Consider the following 15,035-nt stretch of genomic DNA (forward strand, 5'->3'; position numbering starts at 1 on the left):
AAATTAAACAAAATTATGAATGCCCTTTTCACAAAGTTCTGTAAATCACCTTGCAAAATAGTAGAGGTACATGTAAATGTCAAATGAAATTACTCATTAGAATATTCATCTGGCCGGTGGCCTTTAAGAAAAAGCATACCATCATGTTCAGAAAAAGGTATATTCAGAGGAGCACTCCTCATGTCCCCTGTGATAGTCACGGATTACAAATTGCTTGAGAATTATTTGAGGCCGTGTTCGAGAATAAGCGAGTACTGTTTGTATTTTTCTCCATGGATGTAATGGGCAGGATTCTAGAATCTATCAAAGCAAGTATTCACACAGGAAGATGATAGGCATGAGAATCCAAAAAATTTATGTTGTCATTTATCTAGATCATTTATTGTCTATTTTTAAAAAAATTGTTAATAATATTTTATATTTAAATTTTTATATTTTTTTTTCAATTCATCAAATTACCAGCTTTTTAAAATTTTAAACTTATTCATTATGTAAAAATCTATAATCTATTCTTATAAAAACTCTTGAAAATTTTCAAGGACACCTACTATATTCTGAAAGCCACCTTCATTAGAATTTAATTCTATCCACGAATACTTGAAATATGGTCATATATTACTGCTTGCAGTTAAAATTATTCTGGTTCCAAAACGGCAGTACTGTTAGTCTTTTGGTTCCAAAAAGGCAGTATTGATTGACTGACACTGGTGTTAGTTGTGCGTTTTACACTGTCAATTTTGCAATAAATGACTGCGATTGACTAACACATCGCTATCACGCTGTACAAAGCCAGAATAACCGCGACCCTTAATTGCTTGGTAGTTTTGTATCACTGTAGTCCTCGTAGTTTTCAGATATGTACTCCCCTCGGTACTGTTGGTTATTCTAAGCCACTTGTGAGTTGTGACAGAATGTACAAATCAACTAAATTTGAAGTTGAATTATCGTGGGAAAATGTTACCTTCAGTAGCGGATATAGGTATTGATCAGGGTGGCTCTCCCATGGAAATACAATTTGAACAAGGTGATGGCTGCAATAAACTCAGTCATGGCTACAACAAATGCATTCAATTTCTCCCACCTTCACTTGTTCAAAAGGTAAAAAATCTTCAGACCTGCATTTCTTAAAACATATATATTATGATTATATTATAAAGTCAGAAATGCCTGCATGCAGATTTTAGCGGAGACCATTTCTACATTTTTTCTGGTGTTTTTTACATGTGGGTCATCAATTCTGAGTCAGAAAAACGAGAATTTGGTGTCAAAGCTTGGAAGCGCTATGGCTTCTCGTCTAATCGTAACCATCATGATATACTCCGTTGGCCACATTTCTGGAGCTCATATGAACCCTGTTGTCACGATTTCATTTGCAACAGTGGGCCATTTTTCATGGAAGCAGGTCTGCAAGTAACACTCTGCTTTTATATGATGAAGAAATTTTACTTCCTTTAGCCAACATCCTAGCATTGAAACTAAAATCCTTAAAATATGCACTGTCAAATTCCTGGTAATTGAAGAGAAGCATTTCACTTGCAGGTTCCAGCTTATATTGGAGCTCAGTTGGGGGGAGCAATAGCAGCTTGTTTTACACTTGGCGCAATGTTTATTGGTGTATCAGACATTGGTACTACAAGGCCCTCGGGCCCAGTGCTGCAGGCCCTCATAATGGAAATCATCGTATCCTTCCTGCTAATGTTCATTAATTCTGCTGTTGCAACTGATGCCAGTGCGGTATTTTCATTTATCTCCCTTTTCAAAGGTTTTATGTAGTTCTGGAATATGTGATCTGTAGGAGGTAGTTCTGAAATATATAGTTTGTTTATCAAAAAGGGGAATCAGTTCGGTTCTTCTGTCTGCAGTGAAAAAAGCTCAAGCTCTCTTGTTTTAAATTTTTGTAAGAAGTTTGTTTTTTAATCAGTACAGAGTTTTGTGTCTATTGCTAGCATAGATTTATAGAAAATAGCATTGATAATGTGGCTTTCTTTGGAAATCTGAGATACTTTTAGCATCCAGAAAGCACCTCGAGAGTTGAAAGCCTAGGGAAATCTGTGGAATGAAGCAAATAAACTCAGAAATTGTATAGAAGGGCACAATTATAAGCTAAAAGTATATCATAGAAAAACATGCACAATCATACTCTTGGCACTTGTTCATTGGCTCAATCAACTGGTTTTGTTTTAAAGTGAACCATTTTCCTTAAATCATCCATTCAAAGTTAATAAAGTTGGATCTTCTTGAATCATTTAGAAAATCTGCCATTTACTGTTTATCTTTGCTTGAGCTTTACTGGTTTCTCAATATTTGCTCTCCACCTCTCTTTAATCCCTGCTGGCAGCTTGTGCTTCTTAATCTTCTAAACTCACTAGCTACTGGTGACTCCTTTTTTTTAAGAGTGGGTTGATTGGTTGTGTTTATTATATCTGCCAAATCATGAGAATTGTTTTAATGTTCAGAAATATGAAGACCATTTTCTTATGAAATCATGTACTTTTTGAGCTATTGAGACATTTTAGTTGTCCGTTTAATCAGTCCTGTTGTACCTTTTGCACTATAAATATGCATTTGATTGTGAAATATATCCAGAGCAGATTAGATATATAGTGGATATAGATAGAAGCTTTTCACCAGGCTAATATTTCTCAATAAAAGATTTTGACTATTTGAGTTGAATCTGACAGAATAACAGGACTGTTTATTTAATACTCTCAGTGTAATGGCATTTATGAATAGGAGCCTGATAAGATCCTGTTATTAACTTTTGAATTTTAAAATGTGAAGATAGCCGAGCTTGCTGGGATAGCTGTTGGCTCTACAGTCACAATAACAGCCATTTTTGCAGGGTATTCTACAGAAATTACTATTCTTACTATCTAAAATTCTTTAAGTAAACAAATCTTGAAAAAGTTGCTGTTGCTGAATGTTTTGCAGGCCCATCTCAGGAGGATCCATGAATCCAGCAAGGTCACTGGGTCCAGCAGTGGCAAGCAACAAATACACACATTTTTGGATATGTGTGATAGGTCCTCTTGTGGGAACAATCATGGGTGCATGGTCTTATACCTTCATTCGCCTCACAGAAAAACCTTTTCCAGCCATTTCCTTGAGGAACTTATCTTCATTTTCAAATCGGAAAGATCTCGATAAAAAGATTATCCTTTCAGCTGAAGCATAAAACATATGAATTCTTCTTATTGTGTTTCTGTTTTCTAATTATTCTTTTAATCTGATGATAAAATGCACAATTGAAAGCAGAAAGGAAAACACTAACTTTCAACTAAGGTTGTTCTAAGAAGGTAGCATATTTAAATGTAAATATTTCTCTTTTTTCCTACACATAAGCATTCTATTAACTCAATTACATGGCAACTGTTTCCCTTGCTTCAGTTGAGATTATTTACTTGATAAAAATCAATGAATTTGTAGTCTTATTTCTGTTGAAATTGTATTTAAAAACATCGCCTGAAGTGGTGCGAGGAAATATAGAAGGGCTAGTCTCATGACCATAAAATTTTATGAAACTAAAATTATCCTCGTTGTTATCTTTGATTTTGGTCAGAACTAGAAGATTTGGCTATAGGCTATCTAGAATAGATAATATTCTTTCATAAATTTGTCGAAGTGAATCTATCTTTAATGGAAATCTTTATTCTGTTATCAGAATATATCAAGGTATTCTGGGTTGGATGTTACATAATTGAACATGGAGAACAAATGAAAGATAATGAATAAATTGAACTTTTGACTTCTTATAAAGATCATTTGCAATTTCCATGGGAAACAAATGAAAGATGATGAACATTAATTTATGTGAATAGCTATTTGTTTATAGATAGTTAAAAATTTGAAAAAAAAATGAAAGATAATGAACATTAATTTATGTGATTAGTTATTTATTTATAGGTAGTTACAGAATTCAATTATATTCTTGAATCTGTATATGTACAATTTTATATTCTCAGAGAATAATGGAAAAATTTTAAGTTTCATATATGGTAGATTTTGTGATTGTTGTTCTATATTCCTTCAATTTGGACCAGAGCATTGAAGATCAGGTTGCTGTTGAGAAATGGAAAGCAGGCATTCGTATAGAATTTCACTGAAGGGTTGACTGGACTTGAAATTTCATAAAATCTCCATCCAGTTTGCAGGATTGATGATGAATCACTATTTCAAAGAAGCCCGTCCGAATTCTCGGGCACGATTGGCATAATTTGTCGGAATCTCTCTCAAAAATCATCGGGACCCAGGATTGTGCAGGGACCATTGCACTCTGGCAAGTTTATCTCTCGAATGGTATGACAAAGAATAATGTGATAAAGAAAACTTCCAATATATAATAAATCGTCTATTGTCAATCTTCTTGAGCAACTACCACGAGGCATCGATTTCAAAGATAGCCCTTTATCAAGGTTCTTTTTTAATGATTTCGGTTTTCACTTCATCTTTCATCGATTTTTTACACTCTAGATTTGAACTACAACTAATAGAGGAGAGGGGCTCATAGCGGAACCGACTAATTTTGCAGGTCTATCTTGACCAAAAGCTTTAAAAAAACTGTCCACTACTTCAATAATTCCATGGTGGATATAAAAAAATCCATTTCTATAATGTGGATACAATCTGTCATGTGTACGTTGATGATAGTGTCACATCCGCATAAGTTGCCTCCCCGATGGATGTAGGAGTTCAATAAAGTTTAATAAAGAAATAGTAAAATAAGGCTAATAGCATAATTGTTGGGTGGTGTATTTGACTACAAAAGTGGTCCTTGAATACCACCAAGTTAATGAGGCATGGGCTATGATATGGGCTAGTTGTGTGGGCATTGAATTAGAGAAGACAGGGAGAATGGCATAGGTCAAAGACTACAACCATTATGGAGGCATGGCGTTCCTAGCTTCAAACCACCTTGCAAAACAAAGAGAAAGGTCGGGAGGAAAAAAATAAAAATAAAAATTTGTCGGGGAAAGGTAGGTAAGCAAAAAAAAAATGTGGGAGAAAGAGAGACAGAGTCGAGTTGGATGGAAGATGGGGGGAGTAGAGTTGTCACCATTAGGGTGATTGAAGAAATTATGAGGTTGACATTTCTAAGATAGAACAAGAAGCTTGGTTGATTAAGTTGGTATTTGTAAAATAAATAAATTAAAAAGAGTACCAATCAAGGTGGTTGTTACATGGGTATCAAAGCAATTAGGTTTAAACATTGGGGAGCTATGAAGCTCACTTGACTCTGAATAAAGGATATGGCCTAGCACTACTTACTGACCACAACGAAGTTGAACTCTTGGTACAAAAATTATTGTCTTGAACTTCTTAAATGGACTTTTAAGCTTGTGGCAATGGTTGGTTGGTCGTGATCAAGACAACCTAAGGGGTGCAAAAGGGAATTTCGATATATGAATTGTGAATGAAAATCAAAGTACAAAGAAAAAGATTAAGGTATTTGATGAATTTTATTTCCCCTAACTCACTTGTTGGATGTGTTTTTTATCCCTTGTTATGAGGAAAATTTCATTGCATATTTAAGAGTATTCAAAATCTTTCTCATGATATGGACATGGATTACTAGGAAAATAAACTACAAATAATTAAGTGTGTATGTTTTAATGGGTTTGTATGTGTTAAAGATAGAGTTAACAATACCCTTAATGGTTGTAACTACCTTATTACTTGAAGACGTCTAGTCATAAATTGAGAATGCGCATGCATGATAATTGGCAAGGTGCAAAGTGATGTAAATGGTAACTTACAAGGAATACATAGATTTGTGTTTTTATTCATTAGTGAATAAATATACTTGTTTGGATTATTTTCTATCAATGTTGGCTTAGTGGGGCATTGTAATGTGTTCTTAACGCACATAGCAAGCAACTGGATCATATCCATGGAACTTATGTGAGATTCACTAAATTAATTAGAGTACACAACAAATTGGGTAGTATCTAATTGTTATTATTTCTATAACTCAATCATTTAATAGGATACCTTTTCATGTGGTAATTATCATTTCATACTAAAAATTTATGTAAATTAGGTGGTGTATTTGACTATAAAAGTGGTCATTGATGCATGATATTAGGTACCTTGAAAAAATTTGTGTACTTGATGATATAAAATTGATCTCTAATAAGAAAAATGAACCTGCAAATTGAAAAGAGAGCAATGGATTGAGCCAAAATGCTTAATTGAAGTTATAGTTTTTTGTATAAAACCTATTAAATATTGTAAAAGTACTCCAAATGGGTCAAATTAGGGAAAAGAGAACAACTTGAGAGGTAAGTATAAGGGGTACAAAGGTAATAAAATTGACTACTAACTCAAAATAAATTTTAAAAAATACCAAATGCATCATCCTAATAAACCAATATAACTTGTCCCAAAGGAGAAGGATGTCACATCCCCATAAGTTGTTTGTACGATGGATGTTAGAGAAATAAAATTAAACAAATAAATAGTAAAATAAAGAGAATAACATAATCAATTGCCAAGTTAATGAGGTGTGGGCATTGATATGGGCTAGTTGTGTGAGCATTGAATTAGAGAGGATAGGGAGAATAACATAGGTTAAAGAGTAAGGATGACTTGTCATTATGAAGGTATGGCATTCATGCTCTCAAACCACCTAAAATTACAAGTTGGGAGTCATGTTCAATAGGTTGTTTGGGGAAGAAAAAAAAGAGGGGGGTAGGGAGGCAAAAAACTATGGGGGAGAGAGACATCTAGATGAGTTGGAGAGAATATGATGAGGATCAAATGCAAGGAATTGCATGGAAGGAAAGGAGTTGAAGGGTGTGGGAGATAAGACCATTCAGATATGTGGGAAATGGCACATGGAGGGAAAAATAAAAGAATAATAAGAGGGATTTGAGTAGTGTGGGAGCATAAGAGGGAAGAAAAGACTGTAGAAACTTTCAAGAAAATGTGATTGGCATCTGAAAAGTTGAGTTCCACCACTATGGTCAATACCTTTCATGTTTGTGCTAAATGTTACTATTGGAGGATCCGGAACCTTTAGATAGCTGCTAAAGGAAATTTGTAGAAGGGTGGAGCATAGAGGAGAGAGTCCAAAAAGGAAGGAGGAGCCATGTAAGAGATGAAAGGTTAGGAATGGCATTAGGAGAGAAAGGAGGACAATTTAAAATGTGGTCTCATAGAATGCACAGATTGTAGGGCATGAATAAAATGAATTTGTTGAGAAGGCTTTAAAATCTTTAAAGAAAAGGTGATTGGCAGGTACAAATCTAGATTCCAAAGTCGTCCAAGTCATCCCTACCTATGCCACCATGAGAGATCTATAATAGGATATGGAAATCCCTTTAAGCATAAATGATAGAGGAGGTTCATGATGCAAAGGGAGTGATGGAGAGAAAAGAAGGAAAAATTAAGAGAAAACGAGTTGTGACACAAGGAGGAATTTTGCAAAGAAGAAATAGGTTTGAATTTTAAGTAACTTTGAGCAAATGCAATAGACCTATTGTGTTTCACAACTCACACCCCACTCCTCCAATTGGTTGGGTGGGTACCCCCTCTCCCTTTTCTATTTTGGTCTTTTGATTGCTCTTGGCTTGGGGTATTTTTCCCTTTGTGGGCTTTTCTTTCTTTCTTCTTTCTTCTTTCCTTTTCCTTTTTCTCTCTTTTCCTCGACCTTCAGGGATGATGAGTTCCCAATTGTCTTGGGAGCCCTTAACCCCTTCACCCCAAACCTTTCCTTGCTCTTTTGGGGAATTAGGCCTTCAGGTTTGATGGTCCAAATTTGGAACCATCAACCTTGACCCTTGATCCCTAACATCCCTTCCCTTTCGGGGATCAAGTGTTGGGGGTTTGAATATCCTATAGCAATAGATGATCTTTTATACCCTGACCTTTGAATCTTGACAGGGCTCTTGTTTTTTGTGTATTCCTACCTTGACCTTCGACCCCCAATTATATTTAATGTACTAGGTGGGTAATGACATCAAGTAATTTTCTTATAAAAATAACTTCAGTGATTCATTTCCCTACTTCATCTTTGCATTATTGAGATCTCAAAACACTTTCTTGTGATTAAGAGTAAACACATTATCATCACAAGAGAAGTTTAAGTGAATTGTTACCATGTATTTGCTTATTGGACATCAAGGTAGTTGGGTCATCTGAGGGTTTGAGGTAGGGTTTTGTTTAGATTCTATGTCTTTTTGGTTTTTCTTTTTTATTTCTTGTCTTCTGTTGGGAGGTTCTTTAGGGCTTGTATGTGCCTCTTATTTTTTTTTCCCTTTTTGTCTTCTTGCAAAACTCCTTTAGGGTTCTTTCCCACCATTCCACAAGCTTTGGGGCTTTTATTTTTTCCTAGGTTATCCCCACTCTCGTGGGTTCCCTCATGATACAATATGTTAGAAAATTATGTTTTGTGGTATGAACACTTTGACTTGAGAAAACTAGGGTTTGGGTAAGTGAAAATAGAATAAGACATAGTACTTAAACAAAACCTTCAGAGAATCAAGATAAGCCAATGCTAGTCAAAAATCAAACCCTTTATCTTTTCATTAATAGTTTCCTCCATTAAATTCATTTGAATCGGGGCTCTCATATCTCTGATTCCCTACTTGCACGTTGGGATACGTGAACGGTTTATGGTCAAAGAAATAAGAAGAGAAAGAGCAATAAGATCTAAATGAGTGGAGAAAAATTTAAATCCTATGACAAGTTTCAGTCTTTTAGGTAGCAATGATTAGGTTTACTTTTTTTGCAAATGAAATGATTACTCTTACTCTCGACCCTTGACTCGTTCATTAGGGTTATAGGAAATGCATTGGCTCTTGAGCACCTAGTCCCCACTATCATGGTCTTTAACACTCTAGTTGCCTTCGGAGATTGAGTGTCAGGGTTTCTTGCAACCCATGTATTATGTGAACCCATGAACCTTAACACCTCAACCCTCGTCATATGTGTAGAAGTCGATGATATGACCACATGAACCAAGAATCATCTGCAATAAAAAAACATGTCAAACAAAAGAGAAGAAGCCATGATTGATGATATACTTGACTTTGATAGAGAATCGATCCAAAGAGGAATATTATAATTAGATTAACTTGTAATGAAATTGGATTATTAAAATGAATGAATGACTTTCTTTAATAGAGAGCAAGAGATGCACCAATCCCAAAGTTAGGAGAACTAAAGAAAAAACATAAAGAGATAAATTAAGCTAAACTATGGCTTGAACTAAAGCTAGAAAACAAAATTCCAGATAGCAAAAAGCACCTAAATTTATCTTAAATGAAAAAGTAATTAAAGGGCCTAATTAATTAAATAATTAGATAATTATAATAATTACTCCAACACCCTGCCCCCCTTAAGATTAACTTAGGTATAAGTCAAAGAGATAATGATGAATGCAAAATACATGCATGAATGAGTCCCAGTAGCGAAGGCCTGATTAGGTATTCATGTACAAACCAATGCAAATCAATGCAACTCTCACAAATGGAGAAAAGGAGGAAAACCCAATGAAGAAAACTCTTCTCTAAAAGAGAAAATAAAATACTTGTACTAGAGAAAGAAGGAGAAAAGGAGGACTCATTGTTACCCCCAAGGACTAATTCTATCACAATAGTATAATGAATATCCCCCCATAAGAGAGAGTGAATGAGGATAGGAATCCCCCCAATGACATAGTAGCTCTTGTGCCAATGATGAAATCCTGAAGATAGAACCTGATCCACTACCTGCAAACAACATTTATCCCCTTGGGAAGAAACTAGTCCACTAGAGATATGAAAAGACACTCCCATAAATAAGAAGATGTAGGAATCCAAATCCAAATTTCATGTGCCTTTGGAATTTTCTCAAATTCTACTAAGTCCATGATAGATGATGATGCCACATACCAATCAATGTGGGAGGTAACAAATCAAGACTTCAAAAATTAAAGAAAAACAAGCTCCATAGGAGATGAATATGATATGACAACATTGATGAGGTTGTCAATGAAGAGGAGATGAATGTCCTCAAAATAATCCTCCAAATCTGCACTATGAGACTCCAGAAACAATGATGATGTCTATAAGATACAAATCCCAAGTAGTTGTGTTTGGAATAACATTGTGCTATTGCACTAAATCAATGGGGCTTATGCATGAGCCAATATCAATCTGGTTGAAAGAACAATAAAAGATGAAGATGATTGACATCAAATCTTAATGTGAGGAGTAGGAACATAAAGATAGGCCTATGATCCATCGAAACATGTAAGACCTATGATATACTCAAGATCCTCTAAAGTATCATCAAAGGGTATGAAATTTGCATGTGCAAGGAGAAGAAGACAAACTGTTGTAGGATACTCTGGAAATGGAGAAATATGGGGGTCTCTATGCATCTCCCAAAATTGATTCTAAAGTGTGCAGGGACACTCAAGGTCTAATATAGCACACATAGTGTCATAATCAATACTATAACAAATCACACTTACAACATGGTCTATGATATTACCCCAAGCTGATTGACTTCCTAAAGCGATCGGTTCAAGTTTGAGTCCATACAAATAAGGCAACATATCTAGACACTCGAGATGTGTCAGGATGTCATGTCACCAAGACTCATAATTTCCCTTTAACAAAAGGGTGAATAGAAAAACCCATTATACCTCCACAAATGAAATAATTAAACCCCAAAACTCTCAAAACATGTAAAGCACATAAACTAAAACCCTCTCCAACAAACAGATCCATCCCAATTGCCAAAACATTTAAGTAATTGACAAGATATTGAAAACACAAAAATCTAAATAAACTGTACTGGGGAAAGAATATAAAAAATAGACCTAATATTTTCATAGAGGAATCTGATAGCTTTTCGATAATGTCAAGTTTTTGAAAAACAGAGTCTGGATGTGCAAGATATGGCCCCAAAACCATAAAATTGAAGGTTAAATTTGGAGGCCTAGTATAAAAAATTAGTGTAAAAATATAACAAACCCACCTACAGATTTTGAATGGCACCTGAACCAACTTTTCAACGATATCTATTTTGCACAATTTTGACTATGTATGACCAAATTAGGGCTTGGAAGGCTTGAAGGGTTTCTAGAAATGGAAAGTTTTCTAAAATATAAACTTTCCAAAAACTAAAACTTTTCAAAAATAGAAACTTTTCAAAATGAAATGTTTTTGAAAATATTAAGTTTCCAAAAATAGAAAGTTTATAAAAATTGGATTTTTTGAAAACTGAAAGTGTCTAAAAATAGAAAATTTAAAAAAAAATGAAACTTTATGAAAATGGGAAGCAACCTCTGTTTGAACCCAATGTGTGTAAAAAAATCACTCAAGGTTGGATCCCTTAAACATGTGGATAGTAACTTAAAACATTTGAAGCTCTAATACCATGTAGAAGTTGGCGATCAACCAAATGAGCCAAAAATCATCTACAAGAAAAACAATTGTCACACAAAAGAGAAGCCATGATTGATGTTATACAACCTTGAGAGAGAATTGATCCAAAGAGGAATCTAGTAATTAGAAAAACCTATAATGAAATTAGATTATTATAAAGATTAAATGATTTTCTTTTATAGAGAGAAAGAAATGCCCTAATCCAAAAATTAGGAGAACTAAATAAAAAGAATGAGGAGCTAAAGTAAGCTCAACTACAGCTTGAAGTAAAGCTAGAAAAACAAATTCTAGATTAAAAAAGGCACCTAAGTTTATTTTAAGTGAAAAAATGATTCAAGGACCTAATTAATTAAATAATTAGATAATTATCTTAATTACTCCAATGATATGTTGTATGGACTTTTGGATTTTGGGCGGCAAGAATCTTGATGCTTATTCACAAAAGGGAAATTGGGGATGGTCTCTCCCCAATCCCCGGTATGTGCCCAAAAAATAGAAGTATGGGCTTATCTAAGCTAAGATATTTAAAGTTGAAATGGAGACCAAAGTAATGATCTCAATAATGATGTAGTGAATAATAATGTAATAAAATAATGTCTCATTTTCTATGTTCATTTCTAACTCAAGTTGTTTTATGCAGAGATTGTGATGTCTAGAGAGAGAGTTATCCCAATGAAGTACAAATTTCTTGGATACTTCCCTCCTACAAAGTTGGTGGCTACATATAGGGTTAACACTGATACATATTTGGGTCACATATACCTAGATGAGTTTCTTAAGAGATTTTCCAATCCAAGGGGTAAAATCTATTAAGACACATCTCTAGTGAGGTCTAGATTGATACATGTTGTAGCCTTCATGATCTTGCTTCAATCTCTAAATACGATGATGGCATGTGTTGGGAATTACAATATAAATGAGAGAAGGGTTTATGAGCCTTTGGGGGAAGTGATATTAGACTTCACACCTAATTCTATGACGAAAGTATTTGGTATCCCTACACATGATGATTATGCGAAGACCTTAGTTCTTGCAAGAGAACAATACTACAACAAGTACAAAGACCTAATGGATTACATCAATAATCAATTGTTTGAGAAACCAAAAAAAGGCCCACAACTAGAAGGTGAAAATAATCCACCAAAGCTTACTCAATATGGATGCAAGGTACCTAGTTACTCTTCTAAATAGAGTGGTTGGGTTACTGGATGCTAAATAATTTGAACCATGGATGCTCCCCTTCATCAAAACTATTGTTACCAGGAAGGAGTATATTGATTAGGGGAATATTATAAGTGATAGTATGCATGATCAGTTGATGAGAGTAAATAATGACCCCATGTTTTACATGACTTCTTATTTTTTATATGTTTGTTGCAAAGGAAACTTACCTGAGTCTAAAGAGAAAGGTTCACTAAGTGACCCCAAAGTAAGCATATGCAATAATTACCCTCAATTGACTCTAGAGAGAAGTAGAGAATCCCACAAGTTTGTCAATGATGGGTTTGTGTTTGCAATTATCATAACTTTAGAAGGATATTTTGGAAATTAGTTGTCTCCAGATGCAACTGTTGAGATAAAGAAACTAAGGTTGCCAATGATGGGTTTGTGTTTGCAATTATCATAACTTTAGGAGGATATTTTGGAAAATAATTGTGTCCAGATGTAGATATTGAGATAAATAAATTGAGAAGAGACTTAATCTAGTTCATATGCTTCACATACATTAGGGTGGCAAGATGTATGATTGCTCCTAAAAAAATTCCTAGACATCCTTTTAATAGATTGATGGTACTTTAACTATGCAAACAAGTTCGATATGCTCAAAAGTTAATTGTGAATAAGTGTAATCATTTCTTTCCATTCCCAATTAGGGTTGGGGCACATACATTCCCTGACATGAAGGTTGCTAAAAGTGTGGAGCCAGAAATGTTAAACTATTCATTGAACCTTCTGTGAATGGATAGGGCTAAATTCAACCCCACTAGAAAAATTAGCCCAAGCACTGGAGCTTATTTCATGTATGAACTGAAATTAGAAGACCATTAGGATAGTTGTGTACATGATTATGATGTAATGGTCCAATATTTCTATAGAATTGACTTGAAATCAGTCAAATTATCTCTAGAATTGTGGAATACTAAAGAGGATAAGGACAAGGATAATGAGAATAGTTTGCACCCTATGAATAATTCAAAGAATGTCTATGACATTCCAATCCACAATGTATATATTTCTAACAATGAGGTATAATACATGAAAAGTAAGACAATACATGTGGTCATGTGGACAAAGGAATGGGTCAATAATCATGGCCCTATGGACCTGATACCACAAGTGGAAGGCCAACTATTACAACAACAAACAAGCACTTCACACAAGAATAAGGCCTCTACTTCTTTAGGGCCATTTCCACATGTTGATCCAACAAGACATGAAAGATAGGTCATAAAAAGAATACTAATGAATGTCTGAAGTCTTACTAAAGATCAAGGGGGAGGATCTCAAAAGCTTACGACTACAAGTAAAGAGAAACCTACCACTCGTGCTACTACCATTGCTACCACTATTACCCCCACAAAATACCTGGGAGTTGGATCCTCCAAAGATAAAGATAAGGGTAGAAAGAAACCTTAGAAATACCTAGAACATACAAGAGCATAAAGAAAGGTCCTAAACGATTAAGTATTCCATCGTCAAAAGAAGAAGAGGATGAGGAGGAAACACAACTTCATAGGAAGAAGAGGATTAGGTAAAAGGTTCCTATTGCACAAGAAAGGAGTGATCTTCCTCCTCCAACTACACTAAATGAATAATCAATTGTTCCTCTAGAACCCCCATCCATGAAAAAAAAAATTCTTCTATCCCCTCCTTTATACAAGTGGAACTAGAGAAATAAACGAATTGACAAGAAAACCCAAAAATAACTAGTGTGGAGGTTGATATTGAGGAAGAAACCACAAAGATTGAAGTTCCACTACCCAATGTTGAAGTTGAAGTGGTTGAAGAAGATCAAGAAAAAAAATATAAGAATACTGTAGAGCCCCTCCCCGATCAAGCTCTGGTTAACTTAGTTGACCATGGTTGACCATATTAATAAATACTATAATTCAATAGGATGGGCTATGTTAGATGGATAGATTAGTGGGAAAAACAATTGAACCAGGTTATGGAATCATTTTACCTTGCAGTGCACATTTTGATGTGTTATGGATTTAGATCCTATATGATCCATTGATTTGATAATCTTGATATGACATATGTCAACTATCTCAGAATTTGCAGTACTTCATTATGATATTGGAAAACATGGATGCATGCCATATTAATGATTGAGTTTCAGGAGGATTATGATGATCCCTTTTGAGTAAATCACTTTATGTGGATTTTATTGGATAAATGATAAATTAATCGTTATGATTGAAATTGTATGCAAAGTGCCTGAATTGTATTCTTTTAATATGTTGGTATTAAATGTGATTATTTGGGGTTGCTAATGTGCAAAGTGAGATGTGCAGGAAAACTAGTCCATGTGACCATGGAAACTATTCAGAGAACCAAGCCTAAACCTATGTGTGTTTGTGAAGCCAAGGGTTGTCTATTTGGAGAGACACCACCTCGTGTGTAAATGTGTTTTAATTTGTAAATGTTTATGCTTGG

At 34.6% G+C, this 15,035-nt stretch overlaps 1 protein-coding gene across 1 annotated transcript; it reads left to right on the forward strand.

Moving 5' to 3' along the window:
* Positions 1 to 915: 915 nt before the first annotated feature.
* On the forward strand, positions 916 to 3,463 carry LOC131063314 (aquaporin NIP2-1). The gene is made up of 5 exons (XM_057997093.2): positions 916 to 1,098; positions 1,178 to 1,402; positions 1,540 to 1,734; positions 2,782 to 2,843; positions 2,932 to 3,463. The coding sequence occupies exons 1-5, from the start codon at positions 955 to 957 to the stop codon at positions 3,173 to 3,175; spliced, it is 870 nt and encodes a 289-aa protein (XP_057853076.2). The 5' UTR covers positions 916 to 954; the 3' UTR covers positions 3,176 to 3,463.
* The last annotated feature ends 11,572 nt before the right edge of the window (positions 3,464 to 15,035 follow it).

This window comes from Cryptomeria japonica, chromosome 3 (assembly GCF_030272615.1).
Source record: "Cryptomeria japonica chromosome 3, Sugi_1.0, whole genome shotgun sequence".
NCBI classification, from domain to species: Eukaryota; Viridiplantae; Streptophyta; class Pinopsida; order Cupressales; family Cupressaceae; genus Cryptomeria; species Cryptomeria japonica.

Excerpts from the sequence above, each read along its gene's own strand:
- LOC131063314 (XM_057997093.2), top strand. The coding sequence starts at position 955 with ATGTTACCTTCAGTAGCGGATATAGGTATTGATCAGGGTGGCTCTCCC. Across the intron at positions 1,403-1,539 it reads GCCATTTTTCATGGAAGCAG|GTTCCAGCTTATATTGGAGC; the intron begins GTCTGCAAGTAA and ends TTTCACTTGCAG. Across the intron at positions 1,735-2,781 it reads TTGCAACTGATGCCAGTGCG|ATAGCCGAGCTTGCTGGGAT; the intron begins GTATTTTCATTT and ends TAAAATGTGAAG.